This window comes from Liolophura sinensis, chromosome 9 (genome assembly GCF_032854445.1).
Source record: "Liolophura sinensis isolate JHLJ2023 chromosome 9, CUHK_Ljap_v2, whole genome shotgun sequence".
Classification (NCBI taxonomy): Eukaryota; Metazoa; Mollusca; class Polyplacophora; order Chitonida; family Chitonidae; genus Liolophura; species Liolophura sinensis.
The window spans coordinates 2,810,672-2,835,873 of record NC_088303.1 but is presented as its reverse complement, the minus strand read 5'-3'; the positions used below and the strand labels follow the sequence as shown (position 1 = coordinate 2,835,873).

At 40.4% G+C, this 25,202-nt stretch overlaps 2 protein-coding genes across 2 annotated transcripts in view; both read left to right on the top strand.

The window, feature by feature from the left end:
* Window positions 1-15,360, top strand: part of LOC135475004 (putative ATP-dependent RNA helicase TDRD12) — a 93,913-nt gene extending 78,553 nt beyond the window's left edge. Inside the window, exons 29-34 of the mRNA XM_064754727.1 lie at window positions 1,264-1,440; window positions 2,953-3,117; window positions 3,439-3,552; window positions 5,449-5,608; window positions 7,580-7,673; window positions 13,746-15,360. Of these exons, the coding sequence (XP_064610797.1) occupies window positions 1,264-1,440; window positions 2,953-3,117; window positions 3,439-3,552; window positions 5,449-5,608; window positions 7,580-7,673; window positions 13,746-13,909 (874 nt within the window). The 3' untranslated portion in view covers window positions 13,910-15,360. The remainder of the gene's footprint in view (window positions 1-1,263; window positions 1,441-2,952; window positions 3,118-3,438; window positions 3,553-5,448; window positions 5,609-7,579; window positions 7,674-13,745) is intronic.
* Window positions 15,361-18,629: 3,269 nt separating this feature from the next.
* Window positions 18,630-19,772, top strand: LOC135475002 (internalin A-like). Its single transcript, XM_064754726.1, has one exon. It carries the CDS (start codon window positions 18,630-18,632, stop codon window positions 19,770-19,772), a length of 1,143 nt encoding a protein of 380 aa, XP_064610796.1.
* The last annotated feature ends 5,430 nt before the right edge of the window (window positions 19,773-25,202 follow it).

The following is a 25,202-nucleotide window of genomic DNA, read 5'->3' as shown; positions in this document are numbered from 1 at the left end:
GAAGTGAAATGCTATTTTGTACCTGTGTGAAATGCGACTAATGGTTGATATGAACATTTCTAACTTTCTGTGTAGCGGGTGTATGAATGTATGTAGCAAGTGTACTGCTTTTCAGATCTAGTAGGTGTACTGTTATTGTAAGAGGTGTAGCTTGCAGTATTTGAGAGTTGAATAATGCACCTAGGGGATAACAATTCAGGAGAAGACTTTGAGGATCCAAGAAAACGTCTTGTGTCAAATGCATTTTAGAAATGTCATTTAGAATGTGGAGAACTAAACAGCTTTGTTAACAGCAGTGTGTCTAAAATCCATTTGAACGTGGATATTGCCATGCTGTTTTGCTAACACGGATCACTGTGCATATATAAGTAGTTTGTACAATTAGTGAACTCATGTCTGTAATGGTTTGAAATTGGAAATTTAAAATATTGTCCAGAATGGCACCATTATTCAAAGTTTCTTCACGATCACTCTCAATAGATCTTCTTACAAATTCAGTTGTTTTTGTTTTCACATGGTCGTCGTAAACCGTCTAGTGGTTGGATTTTATGTCACTCTTTAGGATTCCATTACTTCTTGATTGGAGGAAAACATTAGTTAGTAATTTTGACACTCATTACTCATATTGATTATAACTGCCATTGCTACGTGTACTCATTACTCACATTGAGTAGGCCCTCTAACTGCCATTGCTACATGTACCCATTACTTATATTGATTATAACTGCCATTGCTACATGTACTCATTACTCACATTGAGTAGGCCCTCTAACTGCCATTGCTACATGTACCCATTACTTATATTGATTATAACTGCCATTGCTACATGTACTCATTACTCACATTGAGTATAACTGCCATTGCTACATGTACTCATTACTCACATTGAGTATAACTGCCATTGCTACATGTACTCCTTACTCATATTGAGTATAACTGCCATTGCTACATGTACTCCTTACTCATATTGATCATAACTGCCATTGCTACATGTACTCATTGCTCACATTGAGTAGGCCCTCTAACTGCCATTGCTACATGTACCCATTACTTATATTGATTATAACTGCCATTGCTACATGTACTCATTACTCACATTGAGTAGGCCCTCTAACTGCCATTGCTACATGTACCCATTACTTATATTGATTATAACTGCCATTGCTACATGTACTCGTTACTCACATTGAGTATAACTGCCATTGCTACATGTACTCCTTACTCATATTGAGTATAACTGCCATTGCAATGTACATGTTTCAGGTATTATACAGACTTCAGCAAAGATGGCCTCCTCAAGTTAGTGGTGCAGTTAATCCGTGACACTAACAATCACCAGGTCATTCGCTGGACCACTCAGTTAATGCACCGTCTCTCAGAGAGAAGTAGACGAAACAAAACGCTGATGTTAGAAGCTGAATATGTGCCTGTCCTAAAGGGGTGGGTATCTTGAAGCACATGGTGCCAGCTAAAAGGTGGCTGAAAAGTGTTACCATCACAATAAATTATCTAACATGTTGCTCCAAAATTGCATTTTTAGAGGCAATTAAGTGTCCTAAAATATTACTTGTGCTGCTGAAGTGTTCAGTTTTCAAGTATGATATCACCCCATCTTCCAAACAAACCCAAAAACACCCTTCTGAGATTAGTCAAATTATCAGAGTCCTGCAAAATTTACTTCTTAGCCACGGTGGAGTTCTGGGTTATTTACCATGGTTACAGAGGCTGGTACAAAAGTTAATGTATACTGATTACCATGGTTACAGAGGCTGGTACAAAAGTTCATGTATACTGAAAAATAAGGGAGCACTCCAGTTTCCCCTGCTCATTAACAAAGCTCTGTTCATGTATACTGAAGAATGAGGGAGCACTCCAGTTTCCCCTGCTCATTAACAAGACTCTGTTCCTGTATACTGAAGAATGAGGGAGCACTCCAGTTTCCCCTGCTCATTAACAAAACTCTGTTCATGTACACTGAAGAATGAGGGAGCACTCCAGTTTCCCCTGCTCATTAACAAGACTCTGTTCCTGTATACTGAAGAATGAGGGAGCACTCCAGTTTCCCCTGCTCATTAACAAAACTCTGTTCATGTACACTGAAGAATGAGGGAGCACTCCAGTTTGCCCTGCTCATTAACAAAACTGTGTTCATGTATACTGAAAAATAAGGGAGCACTCCAGTTTCCCCTGCTCATTAACAAAACTGTGTTCATGTATACTGAAAAATAAGGGAGCACTCCAGTTTCCCCTGCTCATTAACAAAACTCTGTTCATGTATACTGAAAAAATAAGGGAGCACTCCAGTTTCCCCTGCTCATTAACAAAACTGTGTTCATGTATACTGAAAAATAAGGAAGCACTCCAGTTTCCCCTGCTCATTAACAAAACTGTGTTCATGTATAATGAAAAATAAGGGAGCACTCCAGTTTCCCCTGCTCATTAACAAAACTGTGTTCATGTATAATGAAAAATAAGGGAGCACTCCAGTTTCCCCTGCTCATTAACAAAACTGTGTTCATGTATACTGAAAAAAAAGGGAGCACTCCAGTTTCCCCTGCTCATTAACAAAACTGTGTTCATGTATACTGAAAAATAAGGGAGCACTCCAGTTTCCCCTGTTCATTAACAAAACTGTGTTCATGTATACTGAAGAATGAGGGAGCACTCCAGTTTCCCCTGCTCATTAACAAAACTGTGTTCATGTATACTGAAAAATAAGGGAGCACTCTAGTTTCCCCTGCTCATCAACAACACTGTTCATGTATACTGAAAAATAAGGGAGCACTCTAGTTTCCCTTGCTCATTAACAAAACTGTGTTCATGTATACTGAAAAATAAGGAAGCACTCCAGTTTCCCCTGCTCATTAACAAAACTGTGTTCATGTAAACTGAAAAATAAGTAAAGATAAGTAAGTAAATCAACTAATGTTAACAGAACTGTTTCTTCTCCAGATTGCCCCAGAGATTCCCTGAGTTAACACTTGAGCTGTCCAGCCAGTGGAATCACCTGCTGACCTCGTTAGATGTGAAGGCACCGCGTGAACACCTATCAGGTGACATGTCCATGGTGGTACACGAACAACTGCCCATGAACACCCAGAGAAATCTGGGCATAAGGTGGGTCAGGTGGCTTTGGATCAAGGATAGATGATGTCTTTATGTCTGTTTGCACAGTGTGATGTTCATTAAATACCGCTTGTTTTCCATCAGTATAGTGTGCATATCTGTATATCAGCCATAGGAATGTTCGTCACAAACTTACCAAAGGCCTGTGGTTTATGCCAGGCTCTGCAGTATCCTCCACCCATAAACCAGTTCGCCATTGTTCAGGTTAAAAATTCTTGAGTATGGTGTTAAACGTCAATTAAAAAATAAATTGTTGTGTAAATAAAAAGTATATAAAATATATAGATGAGTGACTGTAATTTGGTTTTGTAGCATTTCTCCTCATGTCAGCTGGTATCAGAACAGTTTCCGTGTTGTGCTTAGCGTCAAGCTGACTCGTGTTACAAAGAAGTCTGTGATGTACAATGAAAACTCTGTACACTTCAGGTAAGTAGATGACATTGATAAAATTGAACATTATCATGATTACGGTGCAAGTAGGTCGTGGAGGATTTAAATAGTTAACTTAAGTAAGAGTGGGGGGATGGGGGAATCAATTGAGATAATGAAATCAAGATATGTTTCTGGAAGAAATTGGATTTCATGGAGAAGAATCGGAAAACAACATGCCTGTGTATGGATGATGGTGGTAGTAAGTAATTCTGCCTACAATCAGGAATCATTCCCGCTGGAAGTTCTTTGTGCCTAAAGCCGTGTTCACATGGTGCAATTGTCAAATTCGACCAGTAGAATGAAAACACAACTTGTACAGCTCTTCACATGGTAACTAGAGCATACGCTTCTAACACTTATGGCATTTTGCGCAGCTCTGCTTGGATAGGACATAAAATAACATAAAACCTGTGATATTCGTTTACATCAAAGGATTGTCTTTCAGGAGAAGATATTTTGAGAAATGAGTGTGAAATCAGGGCATCTGGTTTCCAAGTTTTCTCTTTTTATCACTATCTCTCCAGTGTTAATTTTGTTGGAATAGGGTGTCTCAAAGACCCTGGCTATATCTGGGCTTATCAGTCATTGACTGTGTGAAGAAAAAGTGTGCTCTGAGGAAAATTTGTTTTATTGGCCATTTGATGGCCAATATGGGACTTGCACTTGGACTTAAACTAGGACTTACACTAGGCTTGGTCTATAGTATACCAGCTGTGACCAGAACACTTTATTGTAACGTACATTTCATCTCAGACAGTATTTGTACAGACAGGGCACTAAGGAGTCCCCCAGTGCTACTTGGCATTCGTAGGAAGAAATGGCTGTAGAAAAAAGAAGTTTGATTCTTCTGATAGTAGTACATTTTTTCTCTATTTGTTTAAAGATGTGAGGAATTTTACTTTTGCTCAGTGCTCTTTTCTGCACATCAGTGTTGCATTGTATGTATTGTATTTTGATACAATGCCGTGAAATTAATAGTCAAATTATACCAGTGCAATGTAAGTACGAGAAGGAGCCTATGATGCTTTCTATCAGGTCTGCGATTGTAAGATGAGACAGAAAGCCACTGGTTCATACATGTTTGATGGATGGAAAGTGAGAATTTCATTAACAAAAGTAGTTTGAGGCCATATACTCTCAGGTGATGTATACATGTAGGCCTACCATCGCATAAACTCATTTCTATTATTCTTTCGATCATTTGTCTCACATATGGGACCGGCCCCGATAGCACAGTTGATAGAACGTCCACTTCAGGAGCGGTAGATCCCGGGTAGTCACACCCAAAACCTTAAAAGAGGAAGTTGTAACTTCCTCATTTGGCATTCAGGATGAAGGGGAAAATGCAACAACTGGTTGCCTTCGGGAAGGCGTCTCAGTGAAGCAGCACTAGATAAAAAGAGTGGTGGAAATCCGTCCTGCAACAGGGAGGCACATTACATGCACTCTAAGGATTCCTTTGTCGTCATATGACTGAAAAATTGTTAAGTACGACGTTAAACCCCAAGCACTCCCTCACTCACTCATACTTATGGGTGATGTACCATCTTGCTCGCTTGGCTTGGTCAAAGTCTGTCAATATTTTCACCTTTTTTTGGATAACAGTTGTAAGGAACACATTTCTGATCTGTTGATCTGAGCTTTGAAAAACTGGGTTATTCCATTGTGTTGTGTATGTTTACTGCACGGGAAACTGTACAAGTTTGAGTTCAGTCTTTGTGATAAGATCATTTCCTAGCAGTGCCCTGTACTGTATGTACATGCGGTGTTTGTGTGTTACGGAGCTGTGTGTGATGGGAAACTGTACAAGTTTGAGTTCTGTCTCTGTGATAAGATCATTTCCTGTCAGTGCCCTGTACTGTATGTACATGCGGTGTTTGTGTGTTACAGAGCTGTGTGTGATGGGAAACTGTACGAGTTTGAGTTCAGTCTCTGTGATAAGATCATTCCAGCCAAATCTCATGAGGAGGTCAGGCTGAAGGAAGTGTTAATAAGCCTAAAGAAGGAACAGAAAGGTCGCTGGAAGAGACTACTGAGAGATAAGGAAAAGGTGAGAATTGAGAGGGTATCTGGTCACTACCTGCTACCTAACTCTCCTCATCAATTCTGGCCTATGTTGCCTGGTCACTACCTGCTATCTAACTTTCCCCATCTATTCTGGCCTATGTTGCCTGGTCACTACCTGCTATCTAACTCTACCCATCTATTCTGACCTATGATGCCTGGTCACTACCTGATATCTAACTCTCCCCATCTATTCTGGCCTATTTTGCCTGGTCACTACCTGCTATCTAACTCTCCTCATCTATTCTGGCCTATGATGCCTGGTCATTACCTGCTATCTATCTCTCCCCATCTATTCTGGCCTATGTTGCCTGGTCACTACCTGCTATCTAACTCTCCCCATCTATTCTGGCCTATGATGCCTGGTCACTACCTGCTATCTAACTCTTCCCATCTATTCTGGTCTATGTTGCCTGGTCACTACCTGCTATCTAACTCTCCCCATCTATTCTGGCCTATGTTGCCTGGTCACTACCTGCTATCTAACTCTCCCCATCTATTCTGGCCTATGATGCCTGGTCACTACCTGCTATCTAACTCTTCCCATCTATTCTGGTCTATGTTGCCTGGTCACTACCTGCTATCTAACTCTCCCCATCTATTCTGGCCTATGTTGCCTGGTCACTACCTGCTATCTAACTCTCCCCATCTATTCTGGCCTATGTTGCCTGGTCACTACCTGCTATCTAACTCTCCCCATCTATTCTGGCCTATGATGCCTGGTCACTACCTGATATCTAACTCTCCCCATCTATTCTGACCTATGTTGCCTGGTCACTACCTGCTATCTAACTCTCCCCATCTATTCTGGTCTGTGTTGCCTGGTCACTACCTGCTATCTAACTCTCCCCATCTATTCTGGTCTATGTTGCCTGGTCACTACCTACTATCTAACTCTACCCATCTATTCTGGCCTATGATGCCTGGTCACTACCTGCTATCTAACTCTCCCCACCTATTCTGACCTATGATGCCTGGTCACTACTTGCTATCTAACTCTCCCCACCTATTCTGACCTATGATGCCTGGTCACTACCTGCTATCTAACTCTCCCCACCTATTCTGACCTATGATGCCTGGTCACTACCTGCTATCTAACTCTCCCCATCTATTCTGGCCTATGTTGCCTGGTCACTACCTGCTATCTAACTCTCCCCACCTATTCTGACCTATGATGCCTGGTCACTACCTGCTATCTAACTCTCCCCACCTATTCTGACCTATGATGCCTGGTCACTACCTGCTGTCTAACTCTCCCCACCTATTCTGACCTATGATGCCTGGTCACTACCTGCTGTCTAACTCTCCCCACCTATTCTGACCTATGATGCCTGGGATTACTTCTACATCTTTTTTTAAGTGTACATGTAGATTAATTTCTCCTTACTGTGCTCGTGCTCAATGTGGAGTGTTAAGGTAGGCATTTGTGCTACTAGTGTAGCCAGACTGTGTTCGCTTGGTTGGAACCTTAAAACCAGATGGCCTCTGTCTAATTGAGGTAATCTTGGACACTGTGTCTAAGTGATGTAATCTTGGACACTGTGTCTAAGTGATGTTATCTTGGACACTGTGTCTAAGTGATGTAATCTTGAATACGGTGTCTAAGTGATGTAATCTTAAATACCGTGTCTGAGTGATGTAATCTTGAATACCGTGTCTAAGTGATGTAATCTTGAATACCGTGTCTAAGTGATGTAATCTTGATCATAGCATAAGAACTAACAGAACAAGCAGAAAGCAAGATGAACACTCTCTCCAACAACAACAACAAGAACACTATTGTCCTCCAGGAGAGCTGCTCATTACAGCTACAGTCTTTTTGTTGGTCAGTAGTAAGTAAACCAAGTAATGACAATACTAGAACATCATTGATTCACCATCGTTACAGATTTCTGGTAAAATTCCTGCCACTCAGTGAAGTGTCTGTGTAACTCACTCTTCTCTTTGTCCTCTTCAGCCAAGCTTCCTTTCCATTGACTTTGAGAGGATTCGAGACAGTTCAGATTCTGATGGGGAAGATTCCGACGATAACCTCTTCATCGTTAAGCACTGTAAGTATACATTGGTAGTATGCAGGTGAAGATGAGGTGTCATAGTGAGAAGCCTGCTAAAGGTGAGCTTATGGTCTATGTATAGAAAGTTAAAATTGGATTTTCACTCTACTCAGAAACCTAGCAGTAGCATTTGACTGTGGGACCATCGACCATGTAGGTGAAAATGAGGTGTGATAGTGGAATACTAGAGAGACTGCTAAAGGTGAGTTTATTAACTGGTTGAGGACACATTGTAGAAAGGTAAGATTGGGTGGACACCATATCCACAGATCAAGCAGTAACAGGTGACTGTGACACCATCAGCCATGCAGGTGAAGATGAGGTGTGATAGTGGAATACTAGTGAGACTGCTAAAGGTGAGTTTATTAACTGGTTGAGGACACATTGTAGAAAGTTAAGATTGGGTGGACACCATATCCAAAGACCAAGCAGTAACAGGTGACTGTGACACCATCAACCATGCAGGTGAAAATGAGGGGTGATAGTGAGATATGACAAGTCGGCCAAAGGTGAGCTTGTGGACTGGTTGCTGAAAGTTAATATCGGGTGGTCACCATATCTGGCAGATCACTACAATCTGACAAGGCCTTTTCACCTTAGTGGACTAGTAGATTACTAGTGTGGTAAAAGTGTGCTAATGTTGTCAGAGCTTATGGCACTCCACTCCAGTATTTGCTAATAGCCACTGTATGCAGTTGTTCAGAACTGTAGATTTGAAAATGCCATTTCGAGGGCTTGCACTGTGGCACCTGTATGCTCTGTTTTATGGGCCGTCCTATATTTTCTCAAATTTCGAATCACCCCTGCCCTGATCACATAGCTGCTACTTTGAATATTTCTCCCGACTTTGTTTTGTCACATGTGGTCTTAGCTTGTACATTCTGAATACCTTTTAAATATGGCATGTGAGTCCCAGGTCAAGAAAACTGGGTTTTTATCTCCGTTTGCTGGTGTGTGCCTACAGCTTTATTATCAGCTGTACTTGTCCTAGGGATTTGTGTTTCCATTTGCTGGCGTGTGCCTAGAGCTTTATTATAAGCTGTGCTTGTCCTAGGGATTTGTCTCTCCATTTGCTGGCGCGTGCCTACAGTTTTATTATCAGCTATACTTGTCCTAGGGATTTGTGTTTCCTTTTGCTGGCATGTGCCTACAGCTTTGTTATCAACTGTACTTGTCCTAGGGATTTGTGTTTCCATTTGCTGGCATGTGCCTACAGCTTTGTTATCAGCTGTAGTTGTTTTAGGAATTTATCTTTCCATTTGCTGGTGTGTGCCTACAGCTTTATTATCAGCTGTACTTGTCCTAGGGATTTGTGTTTCCTTTTGCTGGTGTGTGCCTACAGCCTTGTTATCAGCTGTACTTGTCCTAGGGATTTGTGTTTCCATTTGCTGGCATGTGCCTACAGCCTTGTTATCAGCTGTAGTTGTCCTAGGGATTTGTATTTCCATTTGCTGGCGTGTGCCTACAGCTGTATTATAAGCTGTATTTGTCCAAGGGATTTGTATTTCCACTTGCTGGGGTGTGCCTACAGTTTTATTATCAGCTATATTTGTCTGAGGGATTTGTGTTTTTTTTGCTGGTGTGTGCCTACAGCTTTATTATTAGCTGTACTTGCCCTAGGAATTTGTGTTTCCTTTTGCTGGCATGTGCCTACAGCTTTGTTATCAACTGTACTTGTCCTAGGGACTTGTATTTCCATTTGCTGGCGTGTGCCTACAGCTTTATTATCAGCTATACTTGTCATAGGGATTTCTATTTGCTGCTTGTGCCTACAGCTTTATTATCAGCTGTACTTGTCCTAGGGATTTGTGTTTCCTTTTGCTGGCGTGTGCCTACAGCTTTATTATAAGCTGTACTTGTCCTAGGGATTTGTCTTTTCATTTACTGGTGTGTGCCTACAGTTTTATTATCAGCTATACTTGTCCAAGGGATTTGTGTTTCCTTTTGCTGGTGTGTGCCTACAGCTTTATCATCAGCTGTGCTTGTCCTAGGGATTTGTCTCCATTTGCTGGCGTGTGCCTACAGTTTTATTATCAGCATACTTGTCCTAGGGATATGTGTTTCCTTTTGCAGGTGTGTGCCTACAGATTTATTATCAGCTGTACTTGTCCTAGGGATTTGTGTTTCCATTTGCTGGCATGTGCCTACAGCTTTGTTATCAGCTGTAGTTGTCCTAGGGATTTGTGTTTCCATTTGCTGGCCTGTGCCTACAGCTTTATTATAAGCTGTACTTGTCCAAGGGATTTGTATTTCCATTTGCTGGTGTGTGCCTACAGTTTTATTATCAGCTATACTTGTCCTAGGGATTTGTGTTTTTTTTTGCTGGTGTGTGCCTACAGCTGTATTATAAGCTGTACTTGCCCTAGGGATTTGTATTTCCATTTGCTGGCATGTGCCTACAGCTTTGTTATCAGCTGTAGTTGTCCTAGGGATTTGTGTTTCCATTTGCTGGGGCGTGCCTACAGCTTTATTATAAGCTGTACTTGTCCAAGGGATTTGTATTTCCATTTGCTGGTGTGTGCCTAAAGTTTTATTATCAGCTATACTTGTCCTAGGGATTTGTGTTTCCTTTTGCTGGTGTGTGCCTACAGCTTTATCAGCAGCTTACTTGTCCTAGGGATTTGTATTTCCATTTGCTGGCTTGTGCCTACAGCTTTATTATCAGCTGTACTTGTCCTAGGGATTTGTGTTTCCTTTTGCTGGCGTGTGCCTACAGCTTTATAATTAGCTGTACTTGTTCTAGGGATTTGCTTTTCCTTTTGCTGGTGTGTGCATACAGCTGTATTATAAGCTGTACTTGTCCTAGGGATTTGTGTTTCCATTTGCTGGCATGTGCCTACAGCTTTGTTATCAGCTGTACTTGTCCTAGGGATTTGTCTCCATTTGCTGGCGTGTGCCTACAGTTTTATTATCAGCATACTTGTCCTAGGGATTTGTGTTTCCTTTTGCTGGTGTGTGCCTACAGATTTATTATCAGCTGTACTTGTCCTAGGGATTTGTGTTTCCATTTGCTGGCATGTGCCTACAGCTTTGTTATCAGCTGTAGTTGTCCTAGGGATTTGTGTTTCCATTTGCTGGCCTGTGCCTACAGCTTTATTATAAGCTGTACTTGTCCAAGGGATTTGTATTTCCATTTGCTGGTGTGTGCCTACAGTTTTATTATCAGCTATACTTGTCCTAGGGATTTGTGTTTTTTTTTGCTGGTGTGTGCCTACAGCTGTATTATAAGCTGTACTTGCCCTAGGGATTTGTGTTTCCATTTGCTGGCGTGTGCCTACAGCTTTATTATAAGCTGTACTTGTCCAAGGGATTTGTATTTCCATTTGCTGGTGTGTACCTACAGTTTTATTATCAGCTATACTTGTCCTAGGGATTTGTGTTTCCTTTTGCTGGTGTGTGCCTACAGCTTTATCAGCAGCTTACTTGTCCTAGGGATTTGTGTTTCCATTTGCTGGCTTGTGCCTACAGCTTTATTATCAGCTGTACTTGTCCTAGGGATTTGTGTTTCCTTTTGCTGGCGTGTGCCTACAGCTTTATAATTAGCTGTACTTGTTCTAGGGATTTGCTTTTCCTTTTGCTGGTGTGTGCGTACAGCTGTATTATAAGCTGTACTTGTCCTAGGGATTTGTGTTTCCATTTGCTGGCATGTGCCTACAGTTTTATTATCAGCATACTTGTCCTAGGGATTTGTGTTTCCTTTTGCTGGTGTGTGCCTACAGATTTATTATCAGCTGTACTTGTCCTAGGGATTTGTGTTTCCATTTGCTGGCATGTGCCTACAGCTTTGTTATCAGCTGTAGTTGTCCTAGGGATTTGTGTTTCCATTTGCTGGCCTGTGCCTACAGCTTTATTATAAGCTGTTCTTGTCCAAGGGATTTGTATTTCCATTTGCTGGTGTGTGCCTACAGTTTTATTATCAGCTATACTTGTCCTAGGGATTTGTGTGTTTTTTGCTGGTGTGTGCCTACAGCTGTATTATAAGCTGTACTTGCCCTAGGGATTTGTATTTCCATTTGCTGGCATGTGCCTACAGCTTTGTTATCAGCTGTAGTTGTCCTAGGGATTTGTGTTTCCATTTGCTGGCGTGTGCCTACAGCTTTATTATAAGCTGTACTTGTCCAAGGGATTTGTATTTCCATTTGCTGGTGTGTGCCTACAGTTTTATTATCAGCTATACTTGTCCTAGGGATTTGTGTTTCCTTTTGCTGGTGTGTGCCTACAGCTTTATCAGCAGCTTACTTGTCCTAGGGATTTGTGTTTCCATTTACTGGCTTGTGCCTACAGCTTTATTATCAGCTGTACTTGTCCTAGGGATTTGTGTTTCCTTTTGCTGGAGTGTGCCTACAGCTTTATAATTAGCTGTACTTGTTCTAGGGATTTGCTTTTCCTTTTGCTGGTGTGTGCGTACAGTTTTATTATCAGCTATACTTGTCCAAGGGATTTGTGTTTCCTTTTGCTGGTGTGTGCCTACAGCTTTATTATCAGCTGTACTTGTCCAAGGGATTTGTGTTTCCATTTGCTGGCTTGTGCCTACAGCTTTATTATCAGCATACTTGTCCTAGGGATTTGTGTTTCCTTTTGCTGGTGTGTGCCTACAGCTTTATCATCAGCTGTACTTGTCCTAGGGATTTGTGTTTCCATTTGCTGGTGTGTGCCTACAGCTTTATCATCAGCTGTACTTGTCCTAGGGATTTGTGTTTCCATTTGCTGGCGTGTGCCTACAGTTTTATTATCAGCATACTTGTCCTAGGGATATGTGTTTCCTTTTGCTGGCATGTGCCTACAGCTTTATTATCAGCTGTACTTGTCCAAGGGATTTGTGTTTCCTTTTGCTGGTGTGTGCCTACAGCTGTATTATAAGCTGTAATTGTCCTAGGGATTTGTATTTCCATTTACTGGCGTGTGCCTACAGCTTCATTATCAGCTGCACTTGTCCTAGGGATTTCTATTTCGTTTTGCTGGCGTGTGTGTACAGCTTTGTTATCAGCTATACTTGTCTTAGGATTTGTATTTCCTTTTGCTGGTGTGTACCTACAGCTTTGTTATCAGCTGTACTTGTCCTAGGGATTTGTGTTTCCTTTTGCTGGCATGTGCGTACAGCTGTATTATAAGCTGTACTTGTCCTAGGGATTTGTGTTTCCATTTGCTGGTGTGTGCCTACAGCTTTATTATCAGCTATACTTGTCCTAGATTATCTTCTGGTATTATTTCTGAACTATATTGCCCTTAATATAGTGGCAAGAAAAGAATGCATATAAATCAAGAAAAAAGAATTTTGGCTATATTTTTGAAATATTTTACAAGACAAAGGGTAACTGAACAATTACAGTGTGTAAGTGAGTGGAAAAAGATAGTTCAAATAAAATATCCTAGATCGTTTTAACAGGAGTATTCACTCTTGTACCATAGAATCGAAACTGAGAAATTTACAAGCTACACCATATCTGCATCTTTGCCTTTGTGCCGAACTTGTGTGTTTTACAAATAGAAGAGAGAACTTTAGTTATTGGCAAATAAAAACCATGGAGGGCCTATTTATTTTTTTGCGAAATTGAGTAGAAAATGCTGTAGGACTGTGTAAAAAGTCTCAAAAATAATATCAGTTTGGGGCTGACATGAATATTTAATAAATTTCATTATACTTTTTGCAGCAAAATAGATATATAAATAGCAAGTTTGTGAATGCTTGATAAAATGGAAATATTTTTATCCAGTTAATGGAGAAACAACACATTGTGGAAAAAACTGTAGCAAATATTAATCATAGTGTTCACATATTTGATGAAAAAAGTGTTCAGCCGTGAGAGGTCTGTTCAGCTAGTTAAAAAAATAACTAAGGAGAAAATATGTTGAAAATAAACATATTATCAGACCTACTGCAATGTATGCTTCTGTTAGTAGGCATGTTTGCATACATGTTACGTATTTGTAAATGTACATGGGTGTCTCTTTAAATGATGTAAAAGTGTTACGTGTTGTAAAACTATGTTGCATTTCATGTTCTGTAAAAAAAACTAATTGTCCTAGGTCATATATTGGACTCCCTATTACTTGGTTTTATAACTACAGCTACAAGAGGAAAACCATTACCGCGGAAAAGTTCCACGAGAAGTGCCACGGCAAAGAGTGTCGAAGAAAATCCTGGTTTAAACACATCAGCTAGTTCTGACTCTGATGACAGCTTGGGCAATCAGAATTACGACGGTGATGAGTTTGATTTCTTCGATATCTAGATCTCCTCCATTATTGCAAAATCTGTTAATACCTGTACATGCTTATAAAGGCAGTTTGTTTAATATCTTTTATCAGTATGTATTTATTGTAAAAATGCATAATGATACATGTATGTTAAAATGTAACAGGTGAATAGATTTTTTTAATGTTTTGTGACTGCATTTTAGATTTGAACTTTAAAACTATTGACTGTTTAACCAGTCAGATAATGGACAGTTTTTGCAGAGTATTCATCATGTAATGAGTGAAAGTAACACATACAAAATATATTTTATGTGTTATATGCCAAAGTGTCACATGTATGTTTTGTACTCAGTTAAAATACAATAAAAATACCCATATGTTTTAAGATATTTACATTACTCATTGTGCTTTAAATGAGAAGAAAGTGTTTTTATTTTGTATGTAATCATGAAACCATGGTGGTCATAAAAGCACATAAAAGGTGGTCATCTTCTGTGTTTGAGTAGTGATGCATTCTTGTGCCATCTTTCCACACCATAATTTTGTCATCTTTCTACCTGGGATTAAATGGAGTTGATAATCACATTTTCATACTGTAACATATGAAGGATGAGACAGCACCTGGTTAAGACATATTTCAGGTGAAAGCAGGATGTTCAAAATCTCTAAAAAGTATCAAATTTCTTTGTTTTGATGTGAATTCACCTAGTCCGATGTAAAATGAAACAACAATGCTGAGCCATTGGCTGTTGTGTATAGAGGTACCCATTTTAGCCAATCAAACATGTTGCTGTCAGATGTCAATTCCAGATCATTTTCACTTCGTTTAGTCGTGTGTAATGGAGAGGCCATTTCTACCACAGATGCAAAAGCAGTTAATTTATGAGCGGTGTAACATTCAGTGACAATGTCACTAATCCTGTTGGACTGTAGCATGATGTCTTGGCCCGAACTGTATTCTGCTCAATATAGGCTCTACTTAGTCATGCTGTTCAGAATACACACAAATATAAATGTTGTTATTCATTTAAAGTGTACCACAAGTAGTTCATAAATAACAAATGTGTAAGCCAGTGAAAAATCCCTTGGGAAGGCTGAAGGTTTATGTGAATGATTTATTTATTTATTTGATTCATGTTTTACGCCGTACTCAAGAATATTTCACTTATGCGACAGTGGCCAGCATTATGGTGGGAGGAAACTGGGCAAAGCCCGGAGGAAACCCACAACCATCCGCAGGTTGCTGGCAGACCTTCCCACATATGGCCGGAGAGGAAGCCAGCATGAGCTGGACTTGAACTCACATCGACCGCATTGGTGAGAGGCTTCTACGCCTGCGCGCTAACCAACTGAGCCATGGAGGCCCCTTATGTCAAAGAAGACAGCACTTAAAACACACAAAAATTAAGGTATGCAAGAAAAGAAACCCTGAAACAAAGATTATGGTTTTGAGGGAAACCAAGAAAGTTACGCCAAAAATAAAATTTTTATGTGCATACTCCTTCACTTGTTGAAAATTTTCAGAACACTTCTTGAACTGAATACTAGTATTAAGAATTCAATAAAACCAAATTTCGCCTTTATCGTGTGATATAAAATTTTAAAAATATTCAAAACAATTTTCTCATTTTATCCTAGGTAAAGAATTTTAATTTGACTCATGTGCCTTTTTTGTGCAGACCTTGGTTGTATTTTAAGCTCGCCTATATAAAGTGCAGGCGAAGCTATCGTCGTACCCTGAGCAGGGGTATTGGCATCCAATAATAGAGAGAGCAAGGTTAAACAAAATGGGGGTGTTATCTTAAAATGGACTGCAGGTATTGAGCTCCGGGTTTGCTCACATGTAGAGGAAAATAACATGAGGGGGATATTCTGTCGTCGATTCAATATGTAAATATTAAGTACTGGAATTACCAAATTCCTGATGTGTATTACACGTATTAGAATCAATGTTAAACAGAATGTTGGGGGGGGGGTGTCTCAAGAAGTACTGCATGTGTTGAGCTCCGGGTTTGCTCACATGTAGAGGAAAATAACATGAGGGGGATATTCTGTCGTCGATTCGATATGTAAATATTAAGTACTGGAATTACCAAATTCCTGATGTGTATTACACGTATTAGAATCAATGTTAAACAGAATGTGGGGGTGGTGTCTCAAGAAGTACTGCATGCGTTGAGCTCCGGGTTTGCTCGCATGTAGAGCACTGCATGTGTTGAGCTCCGGGTTTGCTCACATGTAGAGCACTGCATGTGTTGAGCTCCGGGTTTGCTCGCATGTAGAGCACTGCATGTGTTGAGCTCCGGGTTTGCTCACATGTAGAGCACAATAGCAGGAGCAGGATATTCCATCGTTGATTGGGTGTGTGCATGTTAAATACCAGAAGTTACTGAATTCCTGACATGTAATGACACAAGGGGGACATTCCATTGCTCATGCTCTGTGAACATATTAATTACCGTGAATGACCAAATTTGCCCAGCCACCAACTCTATCACTGATTTCATTGCACTGTTGGAAAGCTACTGCTTGCAATAAGAACAAAACAGAGGCTAGGGGAAACCCATGATCATCCGCAGGTTGCCAGAAGACCTTCCCAATTGGGGCTGGAAAAGAAGCCAGCATGAGCTGGACTAGAAATGACCGTGACCACATTGGTGAGAGGTTTCTGCACCATGCTGGCATGTTGACCACTTGGCCACGGAGGCACGCTCCGGAGTCTCAGTCCTGTGCATGTGAACTGGGTCACTGGGGGAGCTGACTAGCAGAACCTTGCTGCTGTGGTCTTATATTCTAAGTACTGTAAATTACAATCGTGAAATCTGCAGATTTGTATGCAGGGATGTATGTACATGTGTATGCATGGGCTTTTTGGTTGTACTTAACAGTTCATCACTTATATGACGATGAATCATTAGGTGTGTGTACATATACTCTTGTTGTGCTGACGTTCTGCCGCCACTGAAGTATCATGCCGAAGACACCAGACATGACACCCATACTCAGTCACATTAAATTGACACCGGGCCAGCCAGTCATGTTTCCTTTGCTTTAACCTCTCAGTGATGAGCGCCAAGCGAGGCAGCAAGAAGTAAAATTTTAAAGTCGTAGGTATAACCAGAGCTGGGATTGATCTGGGATCAACAGGCTTAAAGGTGGATGCTTTAACCATTAGGCTACCGAGACTGTCCTGCCCTTTCACTATAATCTTTTATTGGGTTAAAAATCCCAATAAAAAAAGTCCTCCAAAATATTTAGTTCCAGTTTAAGCTACTTTCAATAGTAGTCTTCCCCTTGAAATAAACTCTAACCAAGTGCTGTCTTATGCTTTAACAGTATTTTTTGTGTGTTGTGGCAATATTGTGAATTACTTTCCTGGAATTTGTAAGAAATGGTTGTTTTTAGATGTATGCATGTACCCACATTTTTTAATGTCACCGTTTTAACAAGATGCATATTTAAAAGCTGAGAGAGATGTCTTTGTCAAGTTTGATGATACATGTAGTTACATGATACCGTGACCTTATATCATCGTTGGATTTTGGCACCAACCTGGTCCTTGTGTTCTGTGAAGTTCAGAGTTCAACTCCAGTTCCTGCTGGCCAATAGGGTTTTATATTTATTTATTTCATACTTGTTTGACGCCAGGAAAGGTTTTATCAGCCTATTTTGACCTATATAACACATTCAGCATTATAAACATGGAACCACATACTGTTAAGAGAATTCAACTCTGAATCTGTTACAGTAGATACGAGGCAATACGGAGGCAGACTTGGAGTTGGCGTGACAGTGCCTGGCATGGAGCATAAATCTTAGCAAGAAAGGCAGCACTGGGCATGTTTTTTTTTTTTTTTTTAAAAGCATGTTGGTGGGAGGGAGGAAGGGGGCTCAGTTACGGAGTGGTTAGTGTGCCAGCATGCCACAATAACTCTGGAGCCTCTCACTCATACGGTTACTATGAGTTCAAGTAACGGCATGTTGCCTTCCTTTCCGGTTCTTGGTGGGAGGGTCTGGCAGCAACCTGCAGATCGTTGTGGGTTTACCCTGGGCTTTGCCCGGTTTCCTCCCACCACAATGCTGGCTGCCGTCGTATAAGTGAAATATTCTTGAATAAATTGAAAGCAGGCAATGTTAGTGAAAGGTAGGCTTTCTGGTTTTTCTCTGTAATGTTTAATCCAGGATCCAGGTCTTAAGCAACCAAGTTAGCCATCCAATTTTATTACCTTAATTTGCCCAGCACATGTAGGTCTCTGTCCATCAGCATAGCATAGGAGACCACCTAACATTTCAGCAGGTGGCCTAACACTTTGATCTTTACTATGTCTTGATTGCTTTTAATACACCCTGATCAGTAGGATATCATGGTGGATATCTTAACCATGTGGTCAAGTAGAGCAGCACTATAAATATGTGGGCATTTGGACAGGAGTGTAGAAGGAGACTGTTCTAATATCACGAAAATAATGTTGAAATCTATGCAAATCTTGATGTAAACAAAACCATTCTCTCGGTGTTTGTTTTTGCATCTGTGGATATGTGTGTTAAATTCACACACATGTACTGACCAAGTGAGCAAACATGTTACACTCTGGCCTGTTTCTATATCGGGATGAATCATTTAGAATTTTCTTTCAGAAGGTACTCAAATTTAACTTTTTACATGTTCACACGGTAGTATTATTGACATATTTCATTGTCTACCTTGGTCCAAAGCTATAAAAATTTTTTGTTCAGTTAAGACCTTGTTAAAAGATGAGCAGCCTGTCCAATATGATCAGCCTGTCCAATATGAGCAGCCTGTCCAATATGATCGGCCTGTCCAATATGAGCAGCCTGTCCAATATGAGCAGCCTGTCCAATATGATCAGCCTGTCCAATATGAGCAGCCTGTCCAATATGAGCAGCCTGTCCAATATGATCAGCCTGTCCAATATGAGCCGCCTGTCCAATATGAGCCGCCTGTCCAATATGAGCAGCCTGTCCAATATGAGCAGTTTGTCCAATATGAGCCGCCTGTCCAATATGAGCAGCCTGTCCAATATGAGCAGCCTGTCCAATATGAGCAGCCTGTCCAATATGAGCCGCCTGTCCAATATGATCGGCCTGTCTAATATGAGCAGCCTGTCCAATATGATCAGCCTGTCCAATATGAGCCGCCTGTCCAATATGATCGGCCTGTCCAATATGATCGGCCTGTCCAATATGAGCAGCCTGTCCAATATGAGCAGCCTGTCCAATATGAGCAGCCTGTCCAATATGAGCCGCCTGTCCAATATGATCAGCCTGTCCAATATGAGCAGCCTGTCCAATATGAGCAGCCTGTCCAATATGAGCCGCCTGTCCAATATGATCGGCCTGTCCAATATGATCGGCCTGTCCAATATGATCGGCCTGTCCAATATGAGCAGCCTGTCCAATATGAGCAGCCTGTCCAATATGAGCCGCCTGTCCAATATGATCGGCCTGTCCAATATGAGCAGCCTGTCCAATATGAGCAGCCTGTCCAATATGAGCCGCCTGTCCAATATGATCGGCCTGTCCAATATGATCAGCCTGTCCAATATGATCAGCCTGTCCAATATGAGCCGCCTGTCCAATATGATCGGCCTGTCCAATATGATCAGCCTGTCCAATATGATCAGCCTGTCCAATATGAGCGGCCTGTCCAATATGATCGGCCTGTCCAATATGAGCAGCCTGTCCAATATGAGCAGCCTGTCCAATATGAGCCGCCTGTCCAATATGATCGGCCTGTCCAATATGAGCAGCCTGTCCAATATGAGCAGCCTGTCCAATATGAGCAGCCTGTCCAATATGAGCCGCCTGTCCAATATGATCGGCCTGTCCAATATGAGCAGCCTGTCCAATATGAGCAGCCTGTCCAATATGAATTAGTCTCCTATGAAATGATTTAGATGGAACATGTGCTGTCATTATTGTGCCCTTTATGTTTGAAGAGGGTTTGAGATTCATGTCATTTTGTCATGTTATATAAAAACGTGAAAGCATATGGTTGGATTGTTTCTTACCTACAGTGTTCATAGTTTGTTGTCAAACAGAATAGACCTTCCCAAACTGTCAATCAAGAATACATAATTGACCAATCATAAGTAGTAGTGTTGCCAATAGGTCATCCGAATGTCCCACATTTTTTGTTACAAATGTTCAAACCTTCATGACATCACGTCACAATTGCTTTCACCAGGAATGGAATGAAAAGTAACGTTGTCAACAGAAGGGGTGGTGGAACCGTGAAAGTGTTGGATCCATAGAAGTGATGGATCCATCCATAATTATGCAGTTTGTTTTTACTTCTTTTGTCCAGTTGGTATCTTTTAATGCCAAACTTGGAAATTTTTCACAAACTTTGAGCAGTGCCTGGAGGGAGCCATTATTGGCAAAATCTATGGGAATGATCATGTAAAATGTGAATAAAAAGTGAGTTGGGAGCTGGATTTGAAAATGTGAACCTCATTCTTGGTCTTAATGAAACTGGAACTTAGCCACATGGTTTATTTTCATGTACATAATGGTGACTGCCTGAGTTATGGACTTGTTTTAAGTGTTTTTCTTTCCATGAAGCGTTATAATGACTTAAATGATGAGATTTTGAGCATTTTATCTTTCATTTCTGTTTCAAAATTATATGCAGCTAGCATGATAAGAAACTGCTTTATTTCTTTCCGTTCATGACAAAAGATGTCACATTTCAAATGATTTCCCATTAGTTTTTGATTATCCAGTTCTGAGCTCCTAAGCGTGTTGTAATGTTTCAGTTTGAAAGTGAAAGATCGCTAAAAAACAATTGATGTTTTAGATTTAAAGACAGATTTTTTGTTCTGAAGATTTTTGTTTTTCATTGACATGTAAGCATGGTTGTATTGAGTATTGTATTTGGTAAACATGAATTTGTTGATAACTTTTTATATCTTGCAGTGTTTGAACAATTGTTAAAATTGTGAATTCTGTAAAAGAAACTGGATAAGAATCTTGTCTGTCAACAACTCAGACACACATGGTGTTTGTTCAGCCTCAGCTGGGAATTTCTTACCTTCCTCAGAGAGTGTGGGCTTGATAGCAGCAAGTGATCAAGAGTGTTTACTGCTGTAGAGCTGTTTTCTGATAGCAGCAGGTGATCAAGAGTTTTTAGTCCTGTAGAGCTGTTTTGTGATAGCAGCAAGTGATCAAGTGCTTAGTGCTGTAGAGTTTTTTCAGCCACTCAACCCCTTTTTTCTTAGTGTCATTAAGATGCACCCCATAGTTCTCTCAGAATGTTTGAAAATATTGTTTGCAGAGGCAGTTGAAAAGATTAAGAATTATGGTAGTAGTATAGTTTGTTGCAACTGTATTTTAATGAATGAATGATGGGTTTAATGCCACATTGGCGGTATTTCAGCCATATTGTAGCCATATTGTGGCTGTATTGTAGCCATATTGCAGCCATATTGTGGCTGTATTGTAGCCGTATTGCAGCCGTATTGTGGCTGTATTGCAGCGATATTATGGCTGTATTGTAGCCATATTGCAGCCATATTGTGGCTGTATTGTAGCCGTATTGCAGCCATTTTGTGGCTGTATTGCAGCCATATTGTGGCTGTATTGTAGCCGTATTGCAGCCATATTGTGGCTGTATTGCAGCCATATTATGGCTGTATGGCTGTATTGTAGCCATATTGTGGCTGTATTGCAGCCATATTGTGGCTGTATTGTAGCCATATTGTGGCTGTATTGTAGCCATATTGTGGCGAGAACATGTGCATATAGAATGAGCAATTAGTCATGGCTGTCAACATGAAATTGGTAACATTCAAAATAACAACAAAAAGGAAACAAATCATTTTTAAAACCTGCTAAAAATCAGTAAAATATTTGAAAAAATAAAAAAACACTCAAGGACATATGAAACAGGCTCAAATGAACAGTAATAAGTGTAAAATATAATTTAGAAGGATTCATTCTGTTCTCTGGGGGAGAGAAACTCTAGGGTAAACGTCATTTCTCCCCTACGTTTTTTTCCCCATGGAGAACCCATGGGGGAAAACTGTATTTGTATTGAGGGACTATTTTTGTGTATGAAATCCTGACTATCTGTATGATAATACTTGGCCTCACACTTCATCTGCATTTACCAGAACGACTATGTCGCCCATAGTGTGTGGCCTAGAGGAAGAATTGTTTTTTTGTTGACTGTTGTTTAGTGGTGTGAATGTTGCTGATGCGTGAGCTAGAGGCCTGGTCCCTTTGCATTGTTTTCATCTTATTGTTCAGTTATTGTGATGACAACACAGCTAGGAGGAGAAAACATTACCCAGTGTAGTTGTATCTTCACATATCGGTATAGATTTGAATAATTCTAGGCGAGTGAAGTCAGTAAATTGCAATTAACATCACTGCATCTGTTTTAATGTAATCATTCTGCTTAATTCATGATGCTAGGGGCATTTAAGTTGATACTATAAAACCCCCAGTGAGGTAAATTGACAAGGTCAAGACCTGATTCACCAGTTGTCACTGTTCTGGTCATTCCTCTGTGCTGTACGTCTATCACACTGTCATCACTGTTCTGGTCTTACCTTCTACGCTGTACGTCTGTCACACTGTCGTCACTGTTCTGGTCTTACCTTCTGTGCTGTACGTCTGTCACACTGTCATCACTGTTCTGGTCTTACCTTCTGTGCAGTACATCTATCACACTGTCGTCACTGTTCTGGTCTTACCTTCTACGCTGTACGTCTATCACACAGTCGTCACTGTTCTTGTCTTACCTTCTGTGCTGTACGTCTATCACACTGTCGTCACTGTTCTGGTCTTACCTTCTACGCTGTACGTCTGTCACACTGTCGTCACTGTTCTGGTCTTACTCTCAAGTCTGTACGTCTATCACACTGTCGTCACTGTTCTGGTCTTACTTTCTATGCTGTACGTCTGTCACACTGTCGTCACTGTTCTGGTCTTACTCTCAAGTCTGTACGTCTATCACACTGTCGTCACTGTTCTGGTCTTACTTTCTATGCTGTACATCTATCACACTGTTGTCGTTCTGATAATACTCTCAATGCTGTACATCCAGCACAGTCGTCACTGCTCTGGCCTTAATCCCTATGCTGTATGTCTATCACACTGTCGTTGTTGTTCTGGTTTTACCCTCTATGCTGTATGTCTATCACACTGTTGTCATGGCTCTGGTTTTACTCTCAACGCTGTGCGTCTATCACACTGTTGTCACTGCTCTGGTTTTATCCCCTATGCTCTACATCTATCACACTGTCTTCGCTTGACCGCTTTTACTGTCTGTGCTGTACGTCTGTCACCCTGTCGTTGTCATTCTGGCCTTAATCTCTATGCTGTACGTCTATTACATTGTCATCGCTGCTCCGGTGTTACTCTCTATGCTGTACGTTTATCACACTGTCGTCGCTGCACTGGTCTTACTCTCTGTGCTGTACCTTTTTTCACACTGTCGTCGCTGCTCTGGCATTACTCTCTGTGCTGTACGTCTATCACACTGTTGTCGCTGCTCTGGCCTTACTCTCTGTGCTGTACGTCTATCACACTGTCTTTGTCGTTTTTGTTTTATGCCCTATGCTGTAAGTCTATCACATTGATAACTTCACTTGTCTTGCGCCAATATGGTGTGCTTATCTGTATGTCACACATGGGAAAGTTTGTCACAGTCTTGCCTGAAGGTGAGTGGTTTATTGTGGACACCAACCATTTCTTTTAAAATTCATTGAGTATGACCTTAAACAACGATTAAATAAATAAACAGAGAAAATCTGTTAATTATCTCAGAGATCGGGGTCTACATTATAAATTTTCATATATAATCTATATCATTTGAGTATTGATAAATCACATCTCCTAAATATGGTGTTATAGCATAAACATTATTTCTTTAAACAAGAAATCTGGTGAAGGATTCACAAATATGTGTGCTCATGAAGAAATGAACTAATGTAGTCCAATTTCTGTTGAGGTATGGACTATAGTCAGGGCTACATACATGTATATGAAACAACAAAGGGTCAAGGACATGTGCCAACAACACCTACATCAATCCAATCATATATACCTACGTGCACATGAATTAATCTCGGTGTTCTGTAAATATATATAACTCCTTTGAAATGAACAAATAATGTCACATCGGCAGTATTTCAATCACATTATATTGATGACACCCAGAGTACCCATTATGGTTGATCATTGGTATTCAAGAGTCTGTTTTAATGCCAAAAGTCAACATGGTTTATTGTGTTTTTGTAATTGTTGTTAAACAATATCTTTATTGTTTTTAATGACCAGAGAGGATTGTCATGTCTGGGATTAGTTCCTTTGTTGAAAACTGATGTAAAGTATTGAAAATGAGAAAGGTTTTGTTTAATATTGTTAAAGCATTGTGTAGAGAATTGCAACTAAGAATAGTGCAGGATTTTTATTTTCATCAGATTTCATTTGATAAAAATTTTGATTTTTATTCACAACCCTCATGATTATCATACTTATTTTTTCTTCCAAAGCACCCGCAATATTGTGATTCTGATAATGAATAAATGCATTGTTTGTGTTTCACAATATGTCATTCTGACTTGTTTATTTAAACGTGTGGCATGGAGCTCTCAACCTAAAGAAGTAAACTGTATAAACGTGATGAAGTCAAGATCCAGGGTGAATTTAATAAGGTAAATGGAAGGCACATCAAGGCAGAGAAGAACAAAGCCCTTTTTAGCTCACCTGTATATAATACAGGCCTGGCTTATGTCGTAACCCTGGGCGTTACCATCAACATCCAATAATACAGAAAGTAATGTTGATAAAATGTTAGGGGTGGTATCTTAAAATGGACTGCAGGTATTGAGCTCAGGATTGTACATAAGAATCAATGTTCAACAAAGTGTTAGGGATGGTATCTTAAAATGGACTGCAGGTACTGAGCTCAGGATTGTGCATAAGAATCAATGTTCAACAAAGCATTAGGGGTGGTATCTTAAAATGGACTGCAGGTACTGAGCTCAGGATTGTGCATAAGAATCAATGTTCAACAAAGCGTTAGGGATGGTATCTTAAAATGGACTGCAGGTACTGAGCTCAGGATTGTGCATAACAATCAATGTTCAACAAAGTGTTAGGGATGGTATCTTAAAATGGACTGCAGGTACTGAGCTCAGGATTGTGCATAAGAATCAATGTTCAACAAAGCGTTAGGGATGGTATCTTAAAATGGACTGCAGGTACTGAGCTCAGGATTGTGCATAAGAATCAATGTTCAACAAAGCGTTAGGGATGGTATCTTAAAATGGACTGCAGGTATTGAGCTCAGGATTG